The 27,899-nt window shown below is 34.3% G+C and overlaps 1 protein-coding gene across 1 annotated transcript in view; it reads right to left on the bottom strand.

Annotated features, from left to right (window-relative positions):
• CBLB (Cbl proto-oncogene B) overlaps nt 1-27,899 on the bottom strand; it is a 223,101-nt gene that overhangs the window by 91,381 nt on the left and 103,821 nt on the right. The window contains exons 5-7 of the mRNA XM_044670113.1: nt 17,493-17,649; nt 9,555-9,676; nt 5,901-6,038 (exon numbers count right to left, since the gene is read on the bottom strand). Of these exons, the coding sequence (XP_044526048.1) occupies nt 5,901-6,038; nt 9,555-9,676; nt 17,493-17,649 (417 nt within the window). The remainder of the gene's footprint in view (nt 1-5,900; nt 6,039-9,554; nt 9,677-17,492; nt 17,650-27,899) is intronic.

Here is a 27,899-nt window from a genome sequence, read left to right as displayed (position 1 = left end):
TCCTACCTATTTGACCCTGGACAAGTAATTTAATTCTAATTGCCTAGCCCTCATTACCCTGTTGCCTTGGAACCAATATTTCTAATTGATTCTAAGACAGAAGGCAAGGGATTAAAAAAAATAATAACGGGGAAGGGAAGGGAAACCATTAAGAAAAACTAAAATACCCATTGAGATTGACAAGATATACAATATTCCATACCCACAGTCAGTGCCACATCTCCACAAAGAAGGAAGGAGAGGATATTTCTCCATGGACATGTACTTCATTTAATTACAGAGCATCCCATTTAGTTTGGGGTGTTTCTATTTTGCTTGCTTTTTTGTTTTTGTTGCTATTCTTTCCACTACCTTTGCTGTAGCATCACTGCATCTCTTAACACCTTCTAATCTGACAATAGAAACAAAGTCTCCAAACTGATCTGCTCTGCTTCTCTCATTTTTTTTAAATTCTCTAATTAGTCATATATACAAATGTCAGTAAGTCAATGAATAAACAGTTTTTAAAGCACCTACTAAGTGCCACGTTCTGTCAGATTGATCTTCTTGATGCAGAGCTAAGAATATATCATTGTCTTGCTGAAAAACCTTCAGTGTGTCTGTCCTTCCTACCTAGAGGAAAAAATTGAAACTACTTAGACCTGACATCTAAGTCCCTCCATAATGTTTCAACTTACCTTTCCAATAAACTACATTACACTACATAATGGCCATTTACTTCTCATTCCAGCCAAAATGCAATACCTATTTTACCTCCTAGAAAGTGTCCCTTTCTGTGCTTTTGGCATATAACATTCCATCCTTGCTAGAATCCTTTTTATTCTTTCTTCACCATAAAACTCCATCAATCTGCACGTGCGTGCGCACGCACGCACAAACACACACATACACACACGTCATTCAAGGTAGAGAGAAAATATCACCTCTTTCATAAAGCAAGTGAACACAGTTTCAATTTTGTCTTTATATCTCTAAAAGCTATGACTCTGCCTAGCAAAATAAGTGTATCTGCCAATCCCTGCTAAACTGAATTGAAAGATTTCCCTTCTCTGGCCTTTCATAAGAATTTGCTTTCCTTATGTTCTCAAACTCTATTCTATGTTTATTTGCATATATTTTGTCAAACCAGCTTGTATGTATATTAAGAGCATAAACAGTGTCTTATAGTTCTTTGTGTCCCATCCCACCTCCCCATCACCAAACTCAGGACTTTATACAAGGTAAGTACTCAATAAATATTTGTTGAACAAAATTTGTGGGGATAGGGAAAAGGTACAAGCAATTCTAATAAAGGATAAGTTAGGAAGAGCTGGACAAGATAAGGACCTGGGGGGTGGTGGTGGTGGTTGTAGATGACATGAATGAGTCAGCCATGCAGTGCCATTTTGGAGGAGGAGGGAAGCCAACATGATCCTGGGGTGTATTAAAAATGATTACATGCAAGGACTGAGGAGGGTAATTTTTTTACTTTTATACCCTTATTAAGGTATTGTGTTCCATTCTGGTCATCACACTTTTAAAAGGATGTGGAAAACCTAGAAAGGATTCAGAAAAAGAGTGACAAGGAAGATTAAAGGACTGGAAACTAAGTTCCAAAGGAAATGTTAAGGGAATTGGGACTGGTAAGACTATAGGGAAGAAGGCTACTCTCTTCAAGCATATGAAAATGAAGTTTATCCACTATTCTCTATGATTGAGAAACAAGAGGAAACAATAAAAAAGGCAACTCTCAACTGGACTTTAAAATGATTGTTTCAGTATCTGCCATTAAGGTTATACCGAAATTGGCCATAGTACTCTTATAAGTCCTATCCCTATTTATGATCACTAAAATAAACTATCATCTACCTTCTGCACATAACACAATTATCTTCCCAAGAGCAATAAAATCCAATTGTTCATTGCATTTTGTCATCATATAATTACATGTATGTGAATATGCATATGTATGTATGTAGTAATAGCAGCTTTAAGTTTACTAAAGCACTCTACATAAGTTATCTGATTTTATTTTCACAATGATCCTGAGAGGTAGATATCCCAGATAGCATTATTCCATTTTATGAGTTGGAAAAGTAAAGCTCAAGAAAGTGAAATAACTTCCCCATGCCTCACAATATCAGAAGAAGCAAAAGAAATCAGTGTTTTGATGAAACAGCTTGGCACATTTTCTACAATATCATTTTGTAGCTCTTCACTTATGTATGTACATACACACAGAAAGACAGGCAGACGGACACATAGACAGACAGACAGACAGACAGACACACACACACACACACACACACATACACACAATCATTACGGCCATTACCCAAATCCACTGTTTGGTCACAAATAGATAGCAGTTCGTTTTGAAGTGAAAAAAAATACATCATAACATAGCCTTGAAATGATAATCATTTAACTTATAAATTATAATATTACTAAATTTAACTACTGCATTTCACTACTTTGATAACACTGCTATAATTTTATATTCTTAGTTTTTGAAAGATAAAAAAGCCCAATGATTTTTATTAGGTATCCTCCAGCTAAATATGAGATTGGCCAGACTGTGTCTATCAGCTATGATCCATCTACCATTTCAACAGAGGTGGAGAAACTAGGCTCTGCCTGTTTGGTTTGTTGTTGTTGTTGTTGTTGTTGTTGTTGTTGTTGTTAATCTGTTAGTTTTATAATGTATACAAGATAAAAATTTGTTTTACATTGTTAAATATAGTTTGTATTTTAAAACCTAAGAAAAAAAAATCTGACCAAGATCAGAAGAGAAACAATTGGGGGGAAAATTTATGTCAGATTTCTCTGATAAACACCTCATTTCTCAAATATAGTCAAATTTATAGGAACATGAGCTAATTCCCCAATTGACAAATGGTCAAAGGATAGAAATAAGCAGTTTTCAGATGAAAAACATCAAAGCTATCAATAATCACATGAAAAAACGTTCTAAATATCTCTTGATTATAGAAATGCAAATTAAACAACCTCACACCTATCAGATTAGACAATAAATGAAAACTAAAATATTAAGAGGGGATGTGGTGAAACTGGGACACTAATGCAATTGTTGGTAGATCTAATTTTTGTATCTAATCTAATAATTGTAGAAGGCAATTTGGAAACATACTCGAAGGAATATAAAACTGAGTATACCCTTTGATTCAGTAAGAGATTTGTGTTGGCAAAGAATTGTAAACTAAAGGGATGTCCATCAATCAGGGAATGGCTGAACAAATTGTGATATATGATAGTGATGGAATAAATACTATTGTGTTTTAAGAAATAATGAGCAGGATGATTTCAGAAAAAGCTGGGAAGATCTACATAAAACAACACAGAATGAAGTAAGCAGAAGCAAAAGAACACTGTATAAGATTATTAGCAACAATGTACAATGATCAACTGTGAAAGACTTAGCTATCATCAGCAATAAAATGACCCAGGACAATTCTTAAGGACTTATGACAAAGAGTGCTATTCATCTCCAGAGAAAGAACTATTGGCAGCAGAATGCAGATCAAAACATATTATTTTTCACTTTAATTTATGTGGATTTTTATTTGGGGGTTTTGGTTTTATATGAGTATTCTCTTACAACAATGACCAATATGGTAGTATGATTTGCATGATAACACATAACCCAGATCAAATTGCTTGCCATCTTGGGGGAGGGGGAGTAGAAGGAGGGAGGGAGATACTTTGGATCTTATAATTTCAGAATATATATGTTTAAAATTATATGTAATTAAAAAAGAAAAAAGAAAACTGTTATTACATGTAATTGGGAAAATAAATTATATATTTTAAAAATCTGTTCTCATAAGTATACAAAAACGGGAGGAAAGGCAGATTTGTCCCATGGGCCAAATTGAGTTTCATTAAGCTGTGATCTAGACCACTGGTGGCAAACCTATGGCACAGGTGCCAAAGATGGCACATGGAGTATTCTCTGTGGACAAGAGGCTACATCTGCCTCCTATTGTTGTTGAACAACCCCCCAGGAGTTGGTTACTAGAAAGGCAGAACGACTTGGGTGGAGCTGCTTTCCTCCCCCTCTCCACTGAGCCTAATGACATTTTTTTCATATTCCTTCTGCCCAGCAGTCCAATGGGAGCACACAGGAAGCAGATGGGCAGCTCACAGATGTCAGAGCTTGAGGGGAGCAGAGTGCTTGGGTTACTCCCCTCCCCCTCTCTACACTTGCTGAGGACATTTCTCACTTCCCCTGCCCCTCTGGCCAATGGGAGCACTTCCTCTCTCCCCTCTGTGAGGTAAAAGGGTGTCAGGGAACACCTAGCACTCAGTATGCGGGAGAGGGCACGGTACATGGTGGGGGTAGTAGGGATGGGAAAGGTGGCACTCCATCTCTAAAAGGTTCACCACCACTAATGTAGACCATCACCTGTGAAAAAAATCTTCAAAAAAATAGCCAATAAGATCTACCAGTAAAACACAAAAGTCCTTAAATGCACTCTAGGGAAATAATATAAATAATACAAGAAAAAAACAGTAAATTTATTAAAATATTATTTTCAGATGTTCATTAATAATACTTATTGCTTTACTGATTGATCCTAATTATTTCTTAAAATCCATAAATGAAGTAAAATAAATTCCTTCCCTTAAATATTCCTATTCCTTTTTTTCCCCATAGTTGATCTAGGAATTTAATGAATCATCTTCTACAACCAGTGAACTTCCTCTTGGCTGGGCAACCATAACTTTGTTCACTGCCAAGCAACTCAGATCAGCTATGCCCTTTGAGCAACTGAGCTTAGAATTTGTAACAAAATTTAGCAATAAGAGAAAGGAAAATAGGAGAAAAGGGGGGAAAAGCATGTAATATTGAAATGGAAAGAGTAGAATAATGTAACTATTTTCACTGATAAAGAGTCTATACCAAGATTCCTTGGGCTTTATGAACTGAGAACCAATAACAGTGCACTTCTTTAAAATGCTAGCATTGCATATAAGGCATGTATGTGTGTATGTGTACATATGTGTACATTTACATGCATACCCACTTTGGCTTAGAAACCTATAATTTTTTTTTAAATCAGGATTAGCTATTTGGAGATAATGCTGATGTAATGACTAATAATAATAACAACAACAACAACAACAACAAACCTTTATATAGTATCTGCTATGTGCCAGGCATTATGCCAAGCACTTTACAATTATTATTTCATTTATCCTCACAATAATCCTAGTAGGTAGGTGCTAATATAAATTGGAAATAAACTGTGTAAACTTAAAAACCTGAGGGCTCCAACAGATATGTTAATATATGCCAAAGGTAATATCAAAAGTAGAGTTGATATGTAGAAAGAGCTTCTTCTTTGACATAAATCTCCTTGATATTTGTATTAAAAACATCTTAGGAGCCAGGTAGGTGGCTCAGAGGATAGAATACAAGTCAGAGAGATCAGAGGTCCTGGGTTCAAATCTGTCCTCAGACACTACTTAACTGTGTGACCCTGGACAAGTCACTTAACCCTAACTGCCTCCCCATAACGACTCTCCAGCCTTGAAACAGATGCTTAGTTTGGATTCTAAGACAGAAGATAAGATTTTTTAAAAAAATTCTTCAGGGAAAACTTACTACTCTATCAAAGACACATTTTATGTCTTTCCATGTGCTACTAGATTCTAGATCTTCTAAAATATACTTGTTTTGAATTAATTTAGTCAAGTTAGTGTTTCAAGGAGATAAACAATGAACTTGAACAAAGGTTACTATCTTCAAAAACAGGTAAGTAATAAGTTGTTCTCCAAGACTCCCACACTCAAATATTTGATATTCTTCATACATCAAAAATCATTATCTGATTTTCAATCTTTCAAATTTCAAAAAATGAATTTATACCTTTAACCATAAAACATTTAATACTTACAATCCTTCTCTGCTACCATCAATCAGGGCTTGAAATAAAGGTTTATTGTGAGGTATGGTCTGTAAGATGTTACCATCTCCTGTAACATATCCAATGGCCCACTGTCCTAGTCTAGTGCAACTCAACCTGAAAATGTAGCTGAAGAAAGAAGAAAAAGAAAAAAGCTTAACCTTTTATGTAAGATTCTTATCTGTTAAATATGTCCAACAAAAGAGATGATGTATTTACTGTGTCAGTAAGTCAGAGTTAGGATTCTGGGGATTTTTTTTATCTTTTATAACTTGTTTTATAACATGCTCTAAAGTTCCATTTCTTAATCAGATAAGTAGTCATTGATAGTTTCCATTTATCTAGTTCACTGAGGCAAATTAAGAATTATATTTTGCAAGTAATTTATGGTTCTAAGACTAAAAAAAAAATAATATATGCTTGCATATTAGCATCTAAAGAAGAATTTTACAATATGGAACTTAATTTTGAGAAGTATTATTATACATTAAAAATTGATATTTGTGCTTTTTTTCATTTTTTAGGTAAATTGCCACAAAGAATGATTTACTTTACAACTATGATAACTTTTTTTAATGGTGAAATGATCCAAAATATCTCTGAATTACATTAGTGAGCAGGTAAAATATTTGAGTTCATAACAGCTATTTAACCCTGTCAAGTTCAATATTTCATCTAAGTAGTCAAACTGTTCAGTAACATAAATCAAAGAAAAAAGCTATTCTCTTAAAATTAACTCTCCATAGCAGAAGACATTAGCAAAGCTTTAAATGTCTTCTTTATTATTTAAAAAATTTCAGATAATTTCTCTTTACAACTCTGCAAAATGGAACAAAGCAAAATATGTTGTCATATTCTTTAAATGTAAATTTTATGACCAGTTAAACAGATGAAAATTGGGTCAATTAATTCTGTTGGATACATTTAAACAGCTTGACTGCCTAAATGTATCTAAATGAAATAAAAATCTTCTGATATGTAATGGTTATTGATGAACCAAGTACTATAAAAATAACTTTACAAGGCAATTAACTATAAAATAGTGGCTATGAACTCTGAATTTAATCAACTTGCACATTGACTAGAAGAATAATTGACTCATTCAGGCTAATTAGACTTGGCCTCCTTTTTCCAGAACCAGGGTTGGGGAACAAACATATATAAGTACAACTAATAATTACCAAATATATTGTTCCAAATTTGCTGTGCATTCTTATATGGCTTACTCATGACTGAGATATTCACAATAAATATATAAGTAACACATTTATGATTGAATACATAAGAACATATTCCCACATGAGTGATAAGAAAGATAGTAGACCAATTGTGGGTAGTCTACAAAATGAACTTGGCTGGACAGCTCCTTTTTGGATCTCCTATAAACCATGAATTGGAACAAATGTAACCCTAGATGTCTAGGCCACAAAAGGACACAATTCACACTATATCTTGATATCACGAGATTGTCATAGTTAGGTAAGTTCCTTAAGTATAAATTACATCTCTTTCCCTAAAATAATAAAGAGAATTGCTACAGTGATGTCTAATAATTTTATAAAACATCTATTATTCTATGATCCTTACTATATATGAAACTCTCGGAAAGACTAAAAATCAAATTATATGTTGGATCAGCAAAGAAAGGAGAAAGACAAAACCTGATAATGAGATAAGCACATGAATGAGACAAAAAATAATTCATCTTATCTACTAGAAAAAGATTTAATCCTGGTCTAACTATATACCCCACCACCCCCCTTCACCCTTTCTGAAACAGAAAATTTTCAATTGGGTTCATCATTTCTGCCTTTCGGGGTACTCTAGCTCTTTCTTTTCATGCTATGTGAATGCTAGAGGGAAGAACTATTTTTTTTTTAAATTTGTTTTTCCCCACTGCTGGCATTAGGAAGCAGTCACGGGGCAAGGATACTTTCAACATAAACATTTCCAGGACTATTCCAAATCCTGGGCTTTGGCAAAAGCATTCTTGAAATCGTGGCAGTACATAATTATAGTCATATCAAATATACAATAGCATTTATTATATTTTACTATTTGTAATATAATTACACTATCATAATTTGATTATATTAAACAATGTAATATTTGTAATATAATATTTAATATATGGTACAATACATTCAGTGCAATAAAATCAAAGCATTGTGCCACAATAGCTCATGCTGAAGAAACTACTAATTTTCTAATCTCACAGGCTATTCAAGACTTCTCACTTTTCCTCATCCCACAGATATAATCAAGTTGCCAAATTTTGCCTTTTCTACCTCTATAATATGATTCCTTTTCTCTACTCACATAACCTCACTTTAGTTCAGACTTTTCTTATTTCTCCCCATGATTACTGAATGGCATTCTCCTTAATCTCCCTTCCTTAAGTATCTACCCCACTCCAATATGTATCTATAATAATAAGTATCTACAATACTCCACACAGCTTCCAAAGTGCTTTTTTTCTGAAACATAGATTTGAGCATGGCACTCCTTTATGTAATAAATCTCAGTGGCTTCCTAGGGACCCAATTTTGTCACTAGGACAAAACAAAAACGCTTCTTTTAAAGGCTTTGATAATCTCACCCCAACCTCTGCACATAAATTACTTTATTTCCCACACTTTATAATTCAGTCTGTCATTAAACAAACAGTTATTAAGCATTTATTTCTGTATTAGGAATTGTCCAAAGCTCTGAGGATACAATGAAAGGCAAAAAACACTATCCCTTCTCTTAAGAAGTTCCAACTCTAATGGGGGAAGCAACATGCAAATAACTGTACCGATCTATACAGCCAAACTAGCTTTCTCTTTTTTCCTTATACACAGCACTCCATTCTCCATCTTTAAGCCTTTGCACTGGCTGTTTCCTATGATTGGAATACTTACAATGCTACTGGACTTTATTTAAAACAGCTTTCTTAAGTGAGTACATAAAACAGTAAGAACCTTTTATGAAAGTGGCTCCAAGATAACTAACTCCTAAGCATTCCAATTCTGAAGGAGTTATAATACAAAGACTTACATATACATTTAGATATTTGCACATTACATGTATGGACATCATGGCTATATAGTTTGCCAAGAGGTTACTGTTTCTGCATGATTTAGAAAAGTCCTACACTGAGCTTTTTTTTACTTTTCTGTTCTCAGAACTCATTTAGGGATTTCAAGCCAAGTTAAGAGAAGTATAGGACAACCACAACCAATGTACTCCTTTCAGTACCTCACCAGCAGTGTACTCTTTCCTCAAAACATCTGTTTCAGAAATGAAAAGGTAAAAATCATTGGATTGGCAAGTTCAATAAACATTATACTGATCCACAAAGATTACCTCAATCAATCAACAAGCATTTATTAAGTGGATAACATGTGCCATGTACTGAGGTTTAAAAAAAAGGTAAAAAATCATTCCCTGCCTGCAAGATGTTCACAATCTAATGGAAGAGACAACATAAAAGCAATTATGTATACAAACAGAACATCTACAAAAGAAATTGTTGGTAATTTCAAAGGGAAGACACTAGCATTAAATCTATTATGCAGATTAACATAAAAATATTTAGAAAGAGTTTTAATTTTCAAAAATAATGAATAATTCCTAAGCAAAATAATCACAAAGATGTCTTACCTTCCAGGTTTAGTGCTATATTTCTGTAGTCGAGCTTTGACCTCATCATATGTTAGAAATGCCATGTAACCAGGATGTGTCACAGCTAAAAAATTCCAATTCCGTAAGATGGAACCCCAAGGCTTTAAAATAAAAATAAAGAAATAAGGTTAGTTGCAAAATGCCCTATATTTGTTACAAACAAGAAAACATTTAATTAACTTTCCAATTTCTATGGAAAAATTATAGACCAATATACTTAATGTTAGTATGTGGGACAATGTCAAGGGTCAAGAATATGTGACATCATAAAAATAAGGATGTTGGGCAAGATGACCTCTGAGTGTCTTTCCAGCACTAAATAAGTCAATGTTTCTAAGGAAAGATTCAAGAAGCTAGGGCCTATGACACAATCCAACTTTGTATTTCCAGTGCTAACACAGTGCCTTATGCATACTAATCCCTTAAAAAATATGTTTGAACTGCTTAGGATAAGAATATGCAGCTTCCTTAGACCTCCAATGCATGTTCATATTGGATCATCTTCTAACAAACAAAATCCTTAAATGTGAGAACTGATAATACTAAGAATACAGGCTCACATTTGGGGAAAAAAACTTATTTCAGAGAAATTTTATTCAGCAGAAGGGGAGAAGAGCTTTATTTGCTAATTATTACAAACACAGAAATGTTTATAATATATTCACAAATCTTTGTAAAATTGTTCTATTTCCACTGTCTCATGCAATGTAAGAAACCTAGAGGTTTTTAGTTTTTCTTTTCCCCCTTTCAAACAGCACTTTGCTTTACTAAAATGAACATCTAATGTTGCTTTTTCTATTAATTGTAAATTGCTATTCTTATGATTTGTAGCTTAGTCTGTTGCAAAAACAACACATGAGGGTGTGAACAATGGGGGAAATGGAAAAACTCTAAAGAGAAGAAAAATAGAACTATTATTGCATACAAGCCTTAAGGGTGAAATGCAATCAATATTTTTACAATGTATACAAAACGTCCATTATCTGCAATAGCCTGAAGTCTGATGGTGCAAATTTTGAATACAACATGAAGAAAAAATTTAATTCCCTCTAATTAAAATTTTAAAAATGAGGCTCAGATAAGTAAGTAGTCTGTCTAAGTTCAAACAGGTAGTTTAATTAAACCACAATTCTAGTCCTATTTACTGATTCTCATTCTGGTACTCTTCACACACCACACTATTTCTAAAATATATGAGTTTAGATTTAGTCAATATTAAAACTCAAGCATCAGGATGAAGATTAACTGGAAAACCTAGTGAAATTTAGTATTCAGAAGAGAAGATGAGGGAAACAAGAAGAGCTTTCTTAAAGTATGTACAAGGCTTACATAAAGAAGGCATAAACTATTATGTTCAGAAGCAATGAGAAGACGCAAAAAGGGAAGATTAGGTTGATATTAAGAAAAATTTCCTAATAAACAGAATAAACAAAGAGAGCTGAAACATAAAGAGTTGTCCTCCCCTTAAAAATCATCAAACAAAAGAGCTGAGTATGTTATAATGGGAATTTCATTTCATGTATGTGTGGATTTAGAGAGCAAAAGTGCTTTCTAATTCAAAAATTTTACATATCTATGATTTTTATTTTAGATCAAATCTGTGCTTTCATCAGTATAAAGACTGACTGGTAAGGAATTCCCTCTACCATTGTAAATCCATTAATTCTTTTTTTACCATTTATAAACTTAAAGAGGTACTTAAGAGGTAAAGATTCATTTAGAAACAAAAGTAATATGATTGATGTTTCAAAATAGAGATTTTAGATTTGAATTATTTCATCATTATCAACTTAAATGTGAAAAAAGTTTCTTTAGTTCTGGAGAATTTTAATTGAGAATTGTTGTTTTTGTTTCTTAGTGTAGATATGCTGTTCATTTTCAAATACAAGGGACATTATCCAAAGATTATAACTCTTAAATTTTCCAACTGCTCTGACCAAAAAATTAAAAAAAAAAAATCTCTTAAAGTCATTTCCTTATCATACTGAAAAACTACTTGAAAAGATTTGGACTGATATCCTGGGAAATGTCACAATCCCATTAATCCTCTAACCCTTCGCTAGAGATTCTATTGAAGCAAGAGAACATAAATCATTTCCACTTTCAAGTTGGACATATGAACCAAAAACAATACATGGGTGAGGGGGATGTGGGGCAAGGGAGGCAGATATCAACCCAATTAAAACACCATGGAAAAGGCTCTTGTAATTGGCATTAGTTCCCTCCCCCTTTTTTCTTTAAAAACAAGTAAGCTATTTGAGAACCACACAAAATGAAAAAAAGTGCCTCGAATACAGAATAAGAACCAAATATTTGATCTACTCTCATAAAAGCCCATGTAAATTAATGAAGGAATTGAAAAATTAAGGTTGAATTTTATCAATAAAATACAAAGATCAAAACACAAATGAAACATGAAACTGGTGTTGTAGAGCAATTGCTATTGCACTTCAGAAATAATTTCCCAAGTAATATAGATGATCAAGTTGTAATTGTAGAAATATCAGTGTAATAAAATTTGTATACCCTGATTTTCTGGTGAAAATGACCCACTCAATAGAGGCAAGAAGATATCTTGAAAAAATTAAAATGTTTTGACTGCTTATTATTAAAGGAAGTTAAAGCTAGTGTTTCCTAGAATAAATAATATGTTGTTGTTAAGATTCCCCAAAACTCTTTTGGCTAGGAAACTACCAAAAGAGCAGTTGGAAATGTTTAAATAAATTAGTAACAATACTAGCAAGATGAATGCTCTCTCTATATACCATTTGCACATTAGAATGGTTATGGATCAATTAAATCCAAAGCCTATCACTGCAGAGTTGAAGTAGAAGTCTTTCAGCTAAAATTTAAAAAGGCCCTATCAATACTGCCAAAGATGCAATGGGGATAAACAATATGTTTCTATCATTTTCAAGGTAGAATTCTGAATGCATTTTCTCATGTAGAAATGTTTAAATAATAACATTTATATAGCATATTAAGGTTTGCCAAGTGCTCTACAAACAATATTTCATTTGATCCTCTGAGAAGTTGCTATAAAATTTTTCCTACTTTACAAGTAAGGAAATTAAGGGTGAAAGAGGTCAGGAGACTTGCCCAAGTTCACACATAGTATAGTTAAATGTATGAGGCAGAATTTGAACTCACATGTTTTAGATTCCACGTTCAGTGTTTTATCAAGTATGTTAACTAGTCACTTCAGAAAAGAAACAGATATGGAGTCAGAGGACCTGAGTTTAAGTTCCAGTTCTGCTATTGTTTCTTCAATATATCACTTAACCATTTCCTAACTTAGAAATGGGAATAATACTGCTACAACTCATCAGAGTACCGATGACTTAAATGGATGACATATTATAAGTTATAGAGGACTAGAAAAAAGCAAGCCTTTATCATCAGCATTCTTAGATTTGCGTTCTACTTAGGGTAAATGTTAATTACACAGGTTTATTATTATTCTTATAGGAAAAAGTATTGCAAATTCTGAACAATCAATTTTTCAAGGTAAGATAAGTTAGAATCCAACCTTTTAAATTATTTTTTGAAAAAATACTTCTAAAACCTATTATACCTTTTCCCATCTCCATAACTAACTATACCAAGATGATGACATGATTGCAAACAAAGATAGAACATGACAAATGGTTTATTCAGTGGCCTGTATTATTGATATTGGCATTCTACTTTATTCATTCTCTCCACCAACTACCATTTAAAAGCTTTCAAAACAAACTGCTTTTTATTATTTCAGATATACTGATGATCATAGTGATGACAATACTGAGTAGTAAGTAATTTTAATGAAGTCTGACTTAATAATTTTAATATGCTATACCACAAAATGACTTTTTATGTAAAAGGTTCATTTTATCCTCAAAGCAATACTCTTTAAGAGAAAGCATTAAAATTTGTTGACAAATTACAAGAAAGGCCTAATTATAAGCAATCGAACCTTTTTAAATGCTCAGGCTTCTGGAAGGTTGTGAATCCATTAGTAACTGCCAATCTACAAATCAGTCCCTGAATATTTAGCATTGCTGAAGATTCAAAGATTACAATTGGCTGGAAATGTCCCAAATTTCAATATGAGGCATCATGATACATGGCAGCCCAAATAATAAGACTCCCCTTTCCATTCCTAATGAACACTTTTTAAAAAATGGTAGTGTTCTTGGTTCAACGGTTACCAAGGTCAAGTTTATCTATGAATTTGAAATTTGGTATCATGCTTATGATTTTCCTTTATTCATATATCAATCATGTTTGATTCATCTCAAATTAAGTGCCTACCATTGACTATGCAAAAGCTTACATAAATATTTTGGCTCACTCAATCTACATATTTTCTTTTAGGATCAAGTCTAATGTATTCTAGCATTTGATCATCCTTCAAAAGTTTTCCAGCCTCTCCAAAAAAGTTATATGCCTACGCGAAAGGTTCCTCCATATTATACTGAATCCAATCCAGCAGTCCAAACTCTCCCAATATTCTCCTTCAAACAACTTTAAAATAATGATTCAATTGAAATTATGGAGTGGTAAACCTAACAAAAAATCAGAGGAATACTTTCTTCTTGTCTAAGACAATTTAGGGAGTCAATAGAAGAGGCCTCTTACACTGAGGTGAGCACAGCAAAAGCCCTAGCAGTAGGTTTTGGATGCGCCACAATAGTAGCAGCATCTTCAGAACTTTTGAGCCCAGAGATGGCAAGGGAGGCAGACAGCTGGTCAGAGAGAAGTTACAGGGGACCCAGTGCTGGCACTGGGTGTCCCTAGCCCTGACTGGCAATTACCCAATCACAATTCTGGGTCACTGTTCCAAGATGGAAAGAAGTGTTTCTGATTAGTAACAAGGAAGCAGGAGTCCTGGTTACACTTCTAGGGCCAAGGGGAAGGCCAGTGCTTTTGGCTACAAAGAGAACAGGGTACCTGATTGCAATTCCAGGGTCAAGATAAGCACTTATAGTTGCAGCTACAAAGGAACAGAGGCCCTTCCTGAGAAAAGACCAGAGAACAGACTTCTTTCAGGAAAACACTACCTTGGAAGCATCAAGAAATTGCAAATCCCAGAACTTGTTCTGAAAATAGTAGCACAAAAAAGCCTGCAGATTGGTACTGTGGCTTCCTACATTGAGATGAGCAGAACCCAACTTTAACATAAAGTTCAAAGTCAAGAAAGAGGCCAGAAAGGGGGCAAATAACTAAAAATGAAATTGACCATAAACAATACTATGGTGGCAGGGTGAAGACTAAGACATAAATTTAGGAGAAGGACAACAATGTTAAAAATTATAAGAAAAGCCTAAAAGAAAAATGCTCAGGAAGAATTCCTAGAAGAGTTAAAAAGAAGAGAGTTGTAAAGGAAAAATTAAGGGAAGGAATGAGTGATACAAGAAAATTATGGAAAAAATTAGCTATGGAAGAGGCAAAAACAAAACAACAACAACAAAAAAAATACTGAAGAAAATATCATCTTAAAAAACAGAATTAGCCTAATGATAAAAGAAGCACAAAAATTCATTGAAAAAAAAATTAATCCTTTAAAAGCAAAATAGGCCAAATGAAAAAGGAAGTACAAAAACTCACTGAAGAAAATAATTTTTTAAAAATTAGAATTGGGCAACTAAAAGCTAATAACTCCACGAGATTTCAAGAAACAATAAAACAAAGTCAAAAAATGTAAAAATAGAGAAAAAGGTAAATGATCTCATTTGAAAAACAACTAATCTGGAAAACAGATTGAGGAGAGAAAATTTAGGAATTATTAAACTACCTGAAAGCCATGAGAAAAAAAAAAGATCCTAGGTATCATATTTTTGAGAAATTATGAGGAAAAATGCCCCTGATATCTTGGCTCCAGAGAGTGAAATAGAATCCATCAATCACCTCCTGAAAGAGATCTGAAAAAGAAAACTCCCAAAAATAGTATAGCCAAATTCCAATGTTCTTAGGCAAAGGAATACTGTAAACAGCCAGAAAGAAATAATTCAAATACTGTCAGGATCACACAAAATTTAACAGCTTTCACAATAAAGAAGCAAAAGGTTTGGAATATGATATTTCAGTGGGCAATGAAGAAAGAATTACAACCAAAAATAAGTAGTATAATCCTCTAAGGGGAAAAATACATATTTAATGAAATAAAGGATTTCTAAAACATACCTGCCAGAAAGACCAAAGATGAATAGAAGATTTTACATTCTCAAGGGAAGCATAAAAAAGTAAAGATGAACTAGTAATCATAAGGGAATCAATAGAGTTAAACAATTAGCATTCACATATAAGAAGAACTTTATCACTACCATGGTAGTCAGAAGGAGTTTAATGGAGAGAAGGCACAAGTATGAGTCAATTATATTATATTAAGAATTATATTAAGAATTTAGGAGTTAGAGCGATGTCCTAGAACAGTGATGGCAAACATTTTAGAGATGTTTTGCCCATACTGCACACTCAAACTGCCTGTGAGCCCCTACATTACTTCAGACAGTGGAGGGAAGAAGTACTCGCTTTGGGCTGCTGGACTGAGGGATGGGACATGTAAAAATTGCCCTCAGAGGAGGTAGAGAGGGAGAACAAAGCAGCCTCTCTGACATGTGGAGGCACAAGTGCCATGGATTTGTCAACTCAGTCACAGAAGAAGGGAGAAAGGAGAGGTAGGATGGAGGAAAATGAAAAAGGCATGAGAGGATAATCTTTTATAGAAGAGAGGGAAATAGAAGGGTTAGTGTTTGAACCTCATTCTGTTCAAAATTGGCTCAAAGAGGGAAGAACATGCATACACACTCAGATGAGTAAAGAAACCTAATTTAATCAATAAGATATAGTATGGGAAAGAGATAAGATATATGAAATGGGGATTAAAAGAGGGAATGAAAATTAGAAGAGGCCGTTGTCAAAAGCAAGACAGATCATGAAGAGAAAGGAAAGGCTAAAATAAGAAGGATAAATAGGAGAAAATGGGAGGGAGTGAAATGAATTGTTAGTGATCATAACTGTGAAGCTGAATGGAATAAAGTAATCTAGATAATGGAAGAAGATAGCAGAATGGATTGGAAATTAGAATTCAAAAACATGTTATGTGTAAGAGACATACTTAGGGTAGAAAGACATACACAGAGTTAAAATGGAGGGCTGAAGTACAGTCTGTCTGTCATGCTTCAGTTGAATTGAGGAGGGCAAGCATAGTTAAATCATGATCTCAGACAAAGCAAAAGCAAAATTAGCCCCAACTGAAAGAGATATTCAGGGAAAGTAAATTTTGCTACCAAATGATACCACAGCCAATGAAGTAATTTCAAAAAATTTTAAAGCAAGTTTCTCTAATAAAGACCTCATTTCTTAATTAGAATTGAGTGAAATTTATACAAATAAAAGAAATTAAAATTCCCCAATCAATAAATGGTCAAAGGATCTGAACCAGGAGTTTTCAGAAGACACCAAAGCTAGCTCTCCAAAGACATATGAAAAAAATGTTCTTAATTGCTATTGATTAGGGAAAGGCAAATTAAAATAACTCTGAAATACCATCATGGTAATAAAATATGATAAAAGCTAGAGGGATTGAGGAAAAATAAGCACATTAATGAATTGTTGAAGGAGTAATGAACTAGTACAACCATTCTAAAGAACATAAAAGGTTACAGAACTGTGCATTAACATTTGATCTAACAATACTACTACTAGGTATGTCTCCCAAAGAGATCAGAGGAGGGAAAGAAAGGACCCTCACATGTACAAAAACTATTTATAAGAGTTCTTGTGGTAGCAAAAAAATTGGAAACTGGGGGGGATGCTCATCAACTGGGGAATGACTGAATAAGTTTTGGCATATAATTGTGATAGAATAAAATTGTGTTATAAGTTGTGGTATGCAGAAGAGGTGGAGAGGAAGAATCATACAGAAAAGCTTACCTGAAATAGCCTGGTGAAAATATCAAATTCAAAAATTGAAATGTAATCATTGCATGTCAAATCAATCGTTGATTTTAGAGCCATTGCTTCCAAGCCAGAGCTAATTTGATGAACCTCATGAAGACACTGCCTGAATACTTTCCATGGTACGATAGTCCTATATAAGAATAAATATGAACAATTCAATCAATGTCACTTACGATATGCCACAGCCCAATCTTTAAATTCATATAACGGCACTGTACTAAAAGACAAATAGTTAACAAAAAAACTTCCCATAATTTAGAACAGATGAAACTTCTTGTGCTTTTCAATAACAGTTACTTCCTTTTCCATTCATTATGAGAATTTGAGAAACCAAAACCAAATTCACTTTCCAAGTAATATTGTAGAGACAAAGTAATTTTGCAAATATGATAAAGGAGGGTACTAAGTCAAAGTCCTAGAATGATCACTTCCTGAAGTATATCAGTGTACACACGGCATTAACTATTGACTGCAGGCAAGCTTTTAGCCCTACTCATGTTTCTCCCTCATAGAAACAGAAGATAATCAGTGTTTAAATATTATTGTCAGAAAGCTAACCTGGATGAAAGAAAGAGAGGTGTAAAAACACTCAAAAAAATAAGCATAGTCAAATAAAATGAATGCACATAGTTCAAAACACATAAGAAAAAATGGAAGACCACTATAGGAAATTTTTTTCTTTGGAAAAAAATAACCTCTAAATTGATAATATGTTTTAATATTTCATTCAACAAATATCTCCTGAATGTCTGCAATGTACAAAGCAATACTTTAGACAGAGTGGCAGCTTCTGAAATGGTTGGCTGAGTGGTTCTCCTACATACTTTCTGCTTATCTCTCCTACATATTTTGTCCTCCCTTGGAGTTTTTTTTTTTCCCCCAGCTCTCCTCCCACCTATGTGACAATTTCTCTAAGTCATCATATTTTGTCCCCTAACTTTGGGTATACCCCTGAGCTCTATTTTTTTCTCCTTTGGTATTCTTATCTGTTACCATAGGTACCATTATCATTGCTTTGCAGTGACAAACCACCATGTCTGTCCCTAAGGGGCTTAACAATAGAGGTAGGGAAATAGGACATAGACATGAAAGACTAAAAAAGGACACACTGGTATACAATCAAGTGCTGAATATTGGAATATTCAATAAATGGTTACTGGAGTTTAGGAAGGAAAAAATCCCTGTGAGCTGAAGTGTTGTAAGGCTTCTCAAGAAATTAGATGAGCTCATGATGCCAGTTCACATTCTTCAGAACACAAGGACCTCTTGTAGTATGATTCTGAAGTTTAAACTAAAGAAAATTATAAGAAGAGATGATGCCTAATGTCTCAAAGGCTTTTCTCTATGTATGAAAAAACAGGAAACCACAAAGAACTAAAGAGAGATACCGCATCTGATGCCATTTAGACAGAACACACGTCAGACTCTGATTAAGGTTAAGGACAAAATGTTGCAATGTTTTAAAATAACAAACAAAAATTTGAAAAGTAATACCAGAAATTGAATAATCGACACCAAAGTATATTATTAGATAGCTATATGTAGATATGCACACATACATTATAGATCTTAAAAGTTTAAATTTCTCTTTTCTTGGTTACCAAGAATTATTCACACCCTCCTCAGAAAAGCAATAAAAATACAAAATAAAGAGTTAATAATTGAGAAAAGAAAACATTGATTTTGTAAAAAGTTATATTCATATCTCTTGAGGGGAAATGAGAAATGTTAAGGACACTTTCATGCTAAATAAACTTGCAGTTAATGTTGCCATACAGCCTATCTTCAAATTTGCTGCCAAATGACTTATGCAAAGATAAAATCATTCCACTAAACACTCAAAGCTTTTTATATAGGAACCTGGCTTCTTTGGGTTAACACCTTATAAATTTCAAATAAGCATACTGAGGATGTTAGAAAATAGAATGGGGTTCACACTTTCAGTTAAAGGTGTTATGCATAGAAGTTTTTAAAAATGTATTTTACCTCTTAGGTATAACTGCAGAAGCACCAGAAAGCTGTTCCAGGAAGCCCCTCTCCAGACATCTCTATTGACCTCCCATACTTAAAATCTTTCTTTTGAACAATATTGTATCAAAATGCAAACATTAATTATGTTAATTTAATATTAATTTAGTTTAAGCCAAGTATAAATCATATACCTAGAGGGATAGGTGGAATGGAAAGGGACTAGTAGACCCAAGTGGCAAAGGTGCTTAGGGAGGTTTTAGGGCAATAGAGGACAAAATCCAAGAACACTAGAAGAGTACAAAAAAGAGGCACACATAGGTAAATGTTTCAAGTAGTAAAAGACAACAATACAAAAAAAGCACATAAAAAATCCCTCCTCATATTTACCAAAATATTCATAACAGCATTATTGTGGAATGTAGTAAAAAATGGAAATAAAGTCACCAAGTTAGTGAAACAGAGGCTACAGATGAGAAGATATAGAGGTAGAGAATCCATAAGACACTGTAACTAATTGGATATTGGGGTGAGGGTGACTCAGAGGTTATGAACCTGGATGAGAGGGAAGATGTTGATCAGTTCAACAGTTCAGAGAAGGGGAGGAATTTTGGGGGGATGAGTTTATATTTAAGAAAAATGAATTTGAGATTGAAATCCAGGAAATTCAGGAGATTTCTAGTACTTGGTGATGCATGACTGTTGTTCAAGAGAGATTAGTGCATATGATTGAGAGGTCATCTGTACAGAGATAACAAGTAAACACGAAGAAGACAAGATTACCAAGGGAGTAAGTGCAGTGAAAGGAAAGGTCTCAGCACAAAACTTAGAGCCAAACTTCAGGGGCAAAAGATGAGTGATGCCTCAGTAAAAATCATTGAAGAGGGGTCAAAAAAGAAGTCAGGAAAGGAAATGTCATTGATGTGAAAGGAAGAAAAAAGAAAACAGACAAAAGTGCTTAGGAAAATAAACAACCAACCATGTCAAGAAGCCTCCCCTACTTAGACTTATGAAAAAGAATACTATCCACACCTCCAGAGAAAGAACTGTTGGAGCATAAATGCAGATGAGAACATATGATTAATCACCTGTTTATTTGGGTATATGATTTAGGGTTTTGGTTTTATATGGTTATTTACTTACAATAATGAATAATTTGGAAATAAAAGCTAATGAAGGGGAAAAAAAACCTCAATATTCCTATCTGTACTGAGAACACCAAGGCATGACCAGCCCTACTGTCACCTAGATTTTCAATCCAGCTCTCTTGTTGTCCCTTCCCCCTACATAGCTACCATTTCCAAGCTGTGTCTTATATCTCTACAATAGCTACAGCACCTGGCCTTTCTCTTCACTCATAACCTCAACCTTGTTTTAGACCCTCATTTAGACTACTAAAATTATTTTCTTAGTTGTTTTTTTTTCACTTACTTCACTCTTTTCTCTCTCTATTCTATCCCATACACAGATTTGATCTGACCATGTCACTCTTACTCAAAACCATTAACTCATGGATAAAATATAAACTGTTCAGCAAAGCATTCTCAAAATTTGTGACTTCATCAATTTTTCTTTTTATTATTATTATGTTTTTTTTCAGATAATATGTAGGTCTAACTTTTAATAATCATTTTCTGATACTTTTTATCCATGTTCTCTCTCTCTCTCTCTCTATCACTCCCCAAAGCAGCAGGCAATAGAAGTGATGTGTGTGTGTGTGTGTTTGTGTGTTCTCCCACTGACTTTTCCAGGTATTTCATATTAACTTCCCTTCCCATAATCTCTGTTCTAGTTCCTTTGGCCTGCTAAATGGCAAGATGGATGACTGAATAGGATGTAAAGGTGGAACTTGTTATGAGACCGGATATATAAATCAGGCTAAGTGGGCTGGTTTGCACTTAATCCTCTATCAAAATTAAAATGTCTCAGCTTCAGACAGTGTCACCTAAAGATGAATGGATTAGCTTTCCCAAGGGTAAGTGGCATGGACTCTGCAGTTCAAGGATATGAAACTCAAGATATGATATAGAAAAAAATGGCAAGATGGTCTGGGTACACAGCTGCAAAGAAGAAAGAAATGACAATGCAGCTATGTTGGACAGGGAGAAGAGGGAAAGACGTAGTATTCAAAATAATGCTGGACTCAGTTTAGGAAGAGTGGAAAAAAATGAAATATGAAAAACAATCAGGTTTTAGAAAATGAATTCCAAAGTTTAAGCTCATTTTGATGATGGTGAGATCTAAGGTATGGCCTCCACACAACACATTGTGGGTGAATGAAGCAATCAAGATGGTGATCCTGGAAAATAAGGATTTGAAGATTCAGGGAATTTGAAGAAATGTTCAACAGCAAATTGGGCATCACTTGTATCCTTTAGCATATATACATAAATACATATAAAAGAATAATAGATACTATAGAAGTTCAGCATAATAAAAAAAATTCAAACAGAAATAGACATAAGAGGTTTGAGAGAAGTGAGTTTTAATATTCTCTAGAGTATTATCTGTGGGTCAAAGCAGAATATAAATATTAACTGGAGAAAAGCAATAAAGCACATAAATGAGGAAGTGGGAAACTGTTAACTTCACCAATAATTATCACTACAAATCACCCACAGTTATCTGAAACTACTTTACATATGCCTAGTAGTCATGAAACTCCCAAAGTATCTGAAAACAAATACAGTTTCTTGTAATTATACTTATCCTTATTGCATTTTAGTTTACTCTCCCCTGTTTGATTTTTGTCCAGGTGTCAAAACTAGGCAAAAAACACGTATTTATTAAGCTTTTAGAGAAATGAAGAGATTGCTGCGCTGAGCTCCTTTCTAAAATGAAAGATCTGGCAGGAAATATCTAATCAGGAGAGCAAAGTGGCTAAGGATTCTTTCAAGGTGTGAATTACAAGGCTGGAATAAACTTCCAAAATGAAGTTTTCTGGGACATGACTGAGGAGTTGGGATTACAGTCTAGTAATCTACAGTCTATATTACTACAATCTAGATTACAGTGGCACTCACTGTTCTGTCTTATTTTTCTAGGCACAGGACTAGAATTAAAGACTGCTTACTACCAAGAAACACAAAAGCAAAAATGCTAATGACCTGCAACCTCAGAAGCTTTTATAAGTTTTATAGCTAAAAGAAATTCATGTCTATCTTCCATACCATAATTTATGATATTAATGAAGGTACAGATATTCCTTCAACATTGCAGGGCTTAGGGATATGGCATCCCCATGACAAGAAAAATCTACATAAAATTTTTGGCTCCTCCTTTATACCAGAAGATGTCTGAATTTTTTCTTTTTTCTTTTATAAGGTTTTTATAGTATCTTATTGTAGAGTAAAATATCTGGTCAGAGGCTATATGTAGGTCAATGTTCAGTAAATATGGGTTTTCAAATTCTTTCTGTATTGTCTACCAATCTTTATGTGTCATCTGAAGCTACCACAAAACTCTTTAAAGATTCCATTTAATTTCTTATGCAGATCCATGGTATGACAACTATGATGGGGAAAATTGTGATGTGGAGGGGATACCTGTATTTTGACTAACAACAATCACATTTCCTCTATACTTGTCCATCTTGTGTATCTATTTTTTCCACGTCTTCCCACAATTTGCCATCACCCAACATGAATTACTCTCATTCTCTTGACATGATACCAAGAAAGCCTGTGACTTTTATGACTTCTAGTTAGTTCCCATTTCTAATCCATCATCCAATGATTCATGTACACGATAAAATCTTAGCAGTGGAAGTCAAGATAAGGGAAAAACTGGAAAAAGAAGGATTCTATAGAAGCATTCTCTGTCATAAACTACTTTAAAAAAAAACTTTTCCCTTGAATCTTAGCATCAATACTAAGTATTGGTCCCAAGGCAGAAGAGTGGTAAGGGTGAGGCTAAGGTGAGGGTTGTGACTTTCCCAAAGTCACACACTAGGAAGTGTCTGAGGCCAGAATTAAACCCAGGACCTCCCATCTATAAGTCTGGTTCTCTATGCATCTATTCCCTCAGGTAAACCCTGATCACATACACATCAACATATACTAAGTACTCTTCCCACTGTGTTCCCACTAATGCTCTGCTGAAGTATTCATCTTTATGAAGCAAATGGTTAACACTATTTTCATTTATAAATTTTGCTTCTCCACCAACAAAATTTATAAACTAGATGGCAAGCTCTAGAAATAAAAGAAATCCATTCCTTTGACTCAGATGTTAATTTTTCCCAAGTATGCTTCATAGATAGGATATAGATTTGGAAGGGGACTTGGCTTTTAGTCCAACCAATCTTTATATATAAATAACCTGATGCCAAAAGAGGACAAATAATTTGCCTAAGGTCACATAGGTAAATAAGGAGTTGAGATTGCCAACTAGATTTTCTATCTTCATTTACAATGCCCTTTTTTACACATATTACCTAGTGTTAGATACTTAAATTTTGTGAATAGTTTTTTGTTTCCATCATGAGATTCTAAGCTTATCAAGGACAAATCATTTGTTTTATACATCTTTATAATCAACATAGGATTTAGAACAGTGACTGGTACATGAAAGGAATTAGATAAAGGCACATAGTAGTTGCTTAGATCATATTTATTTACTGACTGAATATCCACTGAAAAATCAGTCATCTTCTATAGTGGAGCCATCTACAGACTTCATCAAGCTCCCCTGGACAATGAGTTAAAAAGTAATTCTACTAGATCTGCCCAGTAGGAAACTAGTCTAGTTTATTTTCTAGGGAAATAAATTTTGACTACTAGGAGAGTAAAAAGAGTGATGGTTCCTTTATTATTATTAAAAATGAAAGGAAACCAATGCAGGTAAAGTACCACTTACACAGGAAATCAAACAATGAAACACTGAACTGAGCTAGAAATAGTTTTCCATAGTTGTGACCTTCTTTAAACCTATTTATTATATATAAATTGATGAACCTTAGAATTATTTAAATTTAGAATTTAGGCAATTAGGAAATTTGAACCTTATAAAGTCAAAATTTCAATGGCAATTACAATAAAAATCAGTCATTCAGGGTAGGTAGGTGACAGTGGATTGAGAAGCCAGGTCTAGAGGCAGGAGGTCCTGGGTTCAAATCTGCATCTGGATCCTTCCTAGCTGTGTGACTGTGGGCAAATCATTTAACCCCCACTGCCTAGCCCTTACTGCTCTTCAGCCTTAGAAACAATACACACTACTGATTCCAAGATGGAAGATACAGGTTTTTTTTTAATGCAGCTGCCACTCATGGGTCCTGCTGATCTCCAAGAAAGCAGGCATCCTGGTTCCCCTGCCTCTGCCCTCCAACTCCCAGGAGCTCAGCATGGCAGTGCCAAACTCAGGGTAGACTCCCATTAGTCTTTATACCTACTTCAGCTCAAAACTCCTGAGTTCAAGAGAATCATGAGCCTTAATCTAGGAACAAAAACAGACTGAGGAGACTATGGAGGAAATAACTAGAGAATTAGGAGTGATGTGTACCATATCTCTCTTACCAGTAAGCTATTAGTAAATATTTTTTGAATTTGTTTAAAAAAAAAAAGGTTTTTCTTATTTCTACTATCCAATGTTAGGCTTTAATCATAACTTCCTTTAAGAAAATCTCAGAGCCTTTTGGAACAAATTATCTCATGTGGCTAATTAAGTACTGACTTCTGAATGGTCTCATTTTGGGAAGCAATATTGCCTTTAACCAAGAATATGAATACTTTGAAGTGGAATAACCACACATGGCCTCTAGTTATTAAAAAAGGTAAGTGTGATGTTTTAAAGAGACTAAGTCTGGGGGCAGTTGGGTAGCTCAATGGAATGAGAACCAAGCTTAGACAACAGAGGTCCTGACTTCAGATCTGGCCTCAGATACTTCCTAGCTATGTGACCCTGGGCAAGTCACTTATCCCCCATTGCCTAGCCCTTACTGCTCTTCCACCTTGGAACCAATACACAGAATTGCTTCTAAAACTGAAGAGGTGTTTTTTATTTTTTTAATGTATAGTTCTTGAAGCTAGAAAGAATCTTGCAGATTATTTGGCCTAACTGGAATTTTATACCACTTACAACTGAAAATCCTAGACTCTAAATGACTTTGCCCAAGGCCAGCAGAAGGACTGAGGCACAAATCAAGGTTTTCAAGAATTGCCTTTTCCACTCCACCAAACAACCTTGAGTAAGTCACATTGCCTGTCAGAGCTTCATGAGATGTTGGTAATTAATGCCAAAGAGTTCATTCCTTTTAAAGGATTGCTTGATTTACCCAGGTGTCAATAAGGTAAATGGTTAATCATTTTCATGCTAGGTACTGTGTTCTTCCTAAAGAATTATGTATACACGGCATAAAGGGTGCTTAAAACTGGCTCTTATCCCAGATAGGAAAGTGCTCAGGAGAGATAAAGTGGCTTCCTCAAACAGAGCTGACAACAGGACATAGAAGTAAAATGAGCTTTTTATTTTAATCAATCTTTCAACAATCTCCTATTCAACTTGGTGGTATATGCATTTATCTAACAGATACCTAAGACATAAGATTTCAAAAAAGTGTTTTTCAGCCCCATGGCCCCTTTTCTTCAAAGTTCTAAAAAGAATGAATCATCACTCTCCAATTAACAAAGGGTCAAAGGAAATGAACAAACAGCTTTCAGATGAATAAACCAAAGCTATCAATAATCATATGAAAAAATGTTCTAAATTTCTCTTGATTAGAGAATGCAAATTAAAAACAACTCAGAGGTACCACACTTCACATCTATCGGATTGGTCAATATGGCAGTAAAAGAATAAAATAAATGTTGAAGGCGATGTGGAAAAATCGGAATACTAAAGCAACTGATCCAACCATTCTGGAGGACAATTTTGAATTGTGCCCAAAAGACTAAAAAACTGTACATAGTCAGCAATACCTCTACTAGGTTTGTTTTCCAAAGAGATAAAACAGGGGATGAGGGACCTCTACTTGTACAAAAATATGGCAGCTCTTTTTGTGGTGGCAAAGCATTGGAAAATATGGTAATGTCCATCAATTTCTCAATGGCGGAACAAATGCCTATATGTGATTGTGATGGAATACTATTATGTTTTAAGAAATGATGAACAGAATGATTTCTGAAAAAGCTGGAAAGACTTACAAGAACTGATACAAAGTGAAGTAAGCAGAGCCAGGAGAACACTACACACAGCAAAAGCAATGCTGTATAATAGATTGTGAAAGACTTAGCATTTCTCAGCAATATAATAACCCATGGCAATTCCAAGGGACTTGTTACAAAGAGTGCTATTGACCTCCAGAGAAAAAACTGTTGGCGTCAGAAAATAGATGAAAGTACACTATTTTTCACACAATTTGAATTATATTTGAGTATTTGCTTTTAACAATGACTAATATGGAAGTTTTCCATGATAATATGTATAACTCAGATCAAACTGCTTGTCTTTTCCAGGAGGGGTAGTGAAGGGAAGGAGGGAAATAATTTGGATCTCTTAATTTCAGAAAATGTATGTAGAAAATTATTACATGTAATTAGGAAAATAAAATATTTTAAATAAATAATAAATTAGCAGATATATTTCAAGATATTTTCTATATAAGTGGTTCCAATCAAAAAAAATTTTTCTCTTGAAAAATATTTCTTATTTTGTGCCCACTAACTTTATGCAGACTTTGATGGGTGATTCCACTTCAAAGAAATTAATGCAAACATTCATTTTATGAGCTTTCTTAAACTTTAAGAGGAAGTCCCCTTATATTCAGGGTTAATAATTTCAGAGCATGTCATTACATAATATTTCTCTTAAAGAATTAAATCTAACTAAAAATTATTAGTTTTCGTTAGTTTACCATCACAGGGGCAAAATTCATCACTGCCAATTTGTCTTAGATGTTGACTTAATTCAACCTGTTAGCTATTCCATGAATGAGACACTCCATCTCTCAGCTTCAGGCATTTGGGAGTTGTTTTTTCCCCCCCTGTATCTCCCATGCCTTGAATGTACTCCCTTCCTAAATTCCATCTAATGAATTACCTGGTTTCTTTGAAGTGCCAATTAAAATCCCACCTTTTACAAGAAGTCTAAACTGACTCCTCTTAATCTGAGTGCCTTTCTTCTGTCCATTATTGCCTAATTATCCTATATATAGCATGATTTGTATACTTTGTTTGCTTGTTGTCTCCCCCCCCCCCCATTAGATTGTGAGTTCTTTGATGGCAGGGACTATTTTTTTTTTAAACCCTTGTACTTTGGTGCATTGTCCCATAGGTGGAAGATTGGCAAGGGTGGGCAATGGGGGTCAAGTGACTTGCCCAGGGTCACACAGCTGGGAAGTGGCTGAGGCCAGGTTTGAACCTAGGACCTCCTGTCTCTAGGCCTGACTCTCACTCCACTGAGCTACCCAGCTGCCCC

Source organism: Gracilinanus agilis, chromosome 3, assembly GCF_016433145.1.
Source record: "Gracilinanus agilis isolate LMUSP501 chromosome 3, AgileGrace, whole genome shotgun sequence".
In the NCBI taxonomy this organism is placed as follows: domain Eukaryota; kingdom Metazoa; phylum Chordata; class Mammalia; order Didelphimorphia; family Didelphidae; genus Gracilinanus; species Gracilinanus agilis.
Note: the sequence above shows the minus strand (reverse complement) of the source record. Positions and strands in the feature narration are given on the sequence as shown.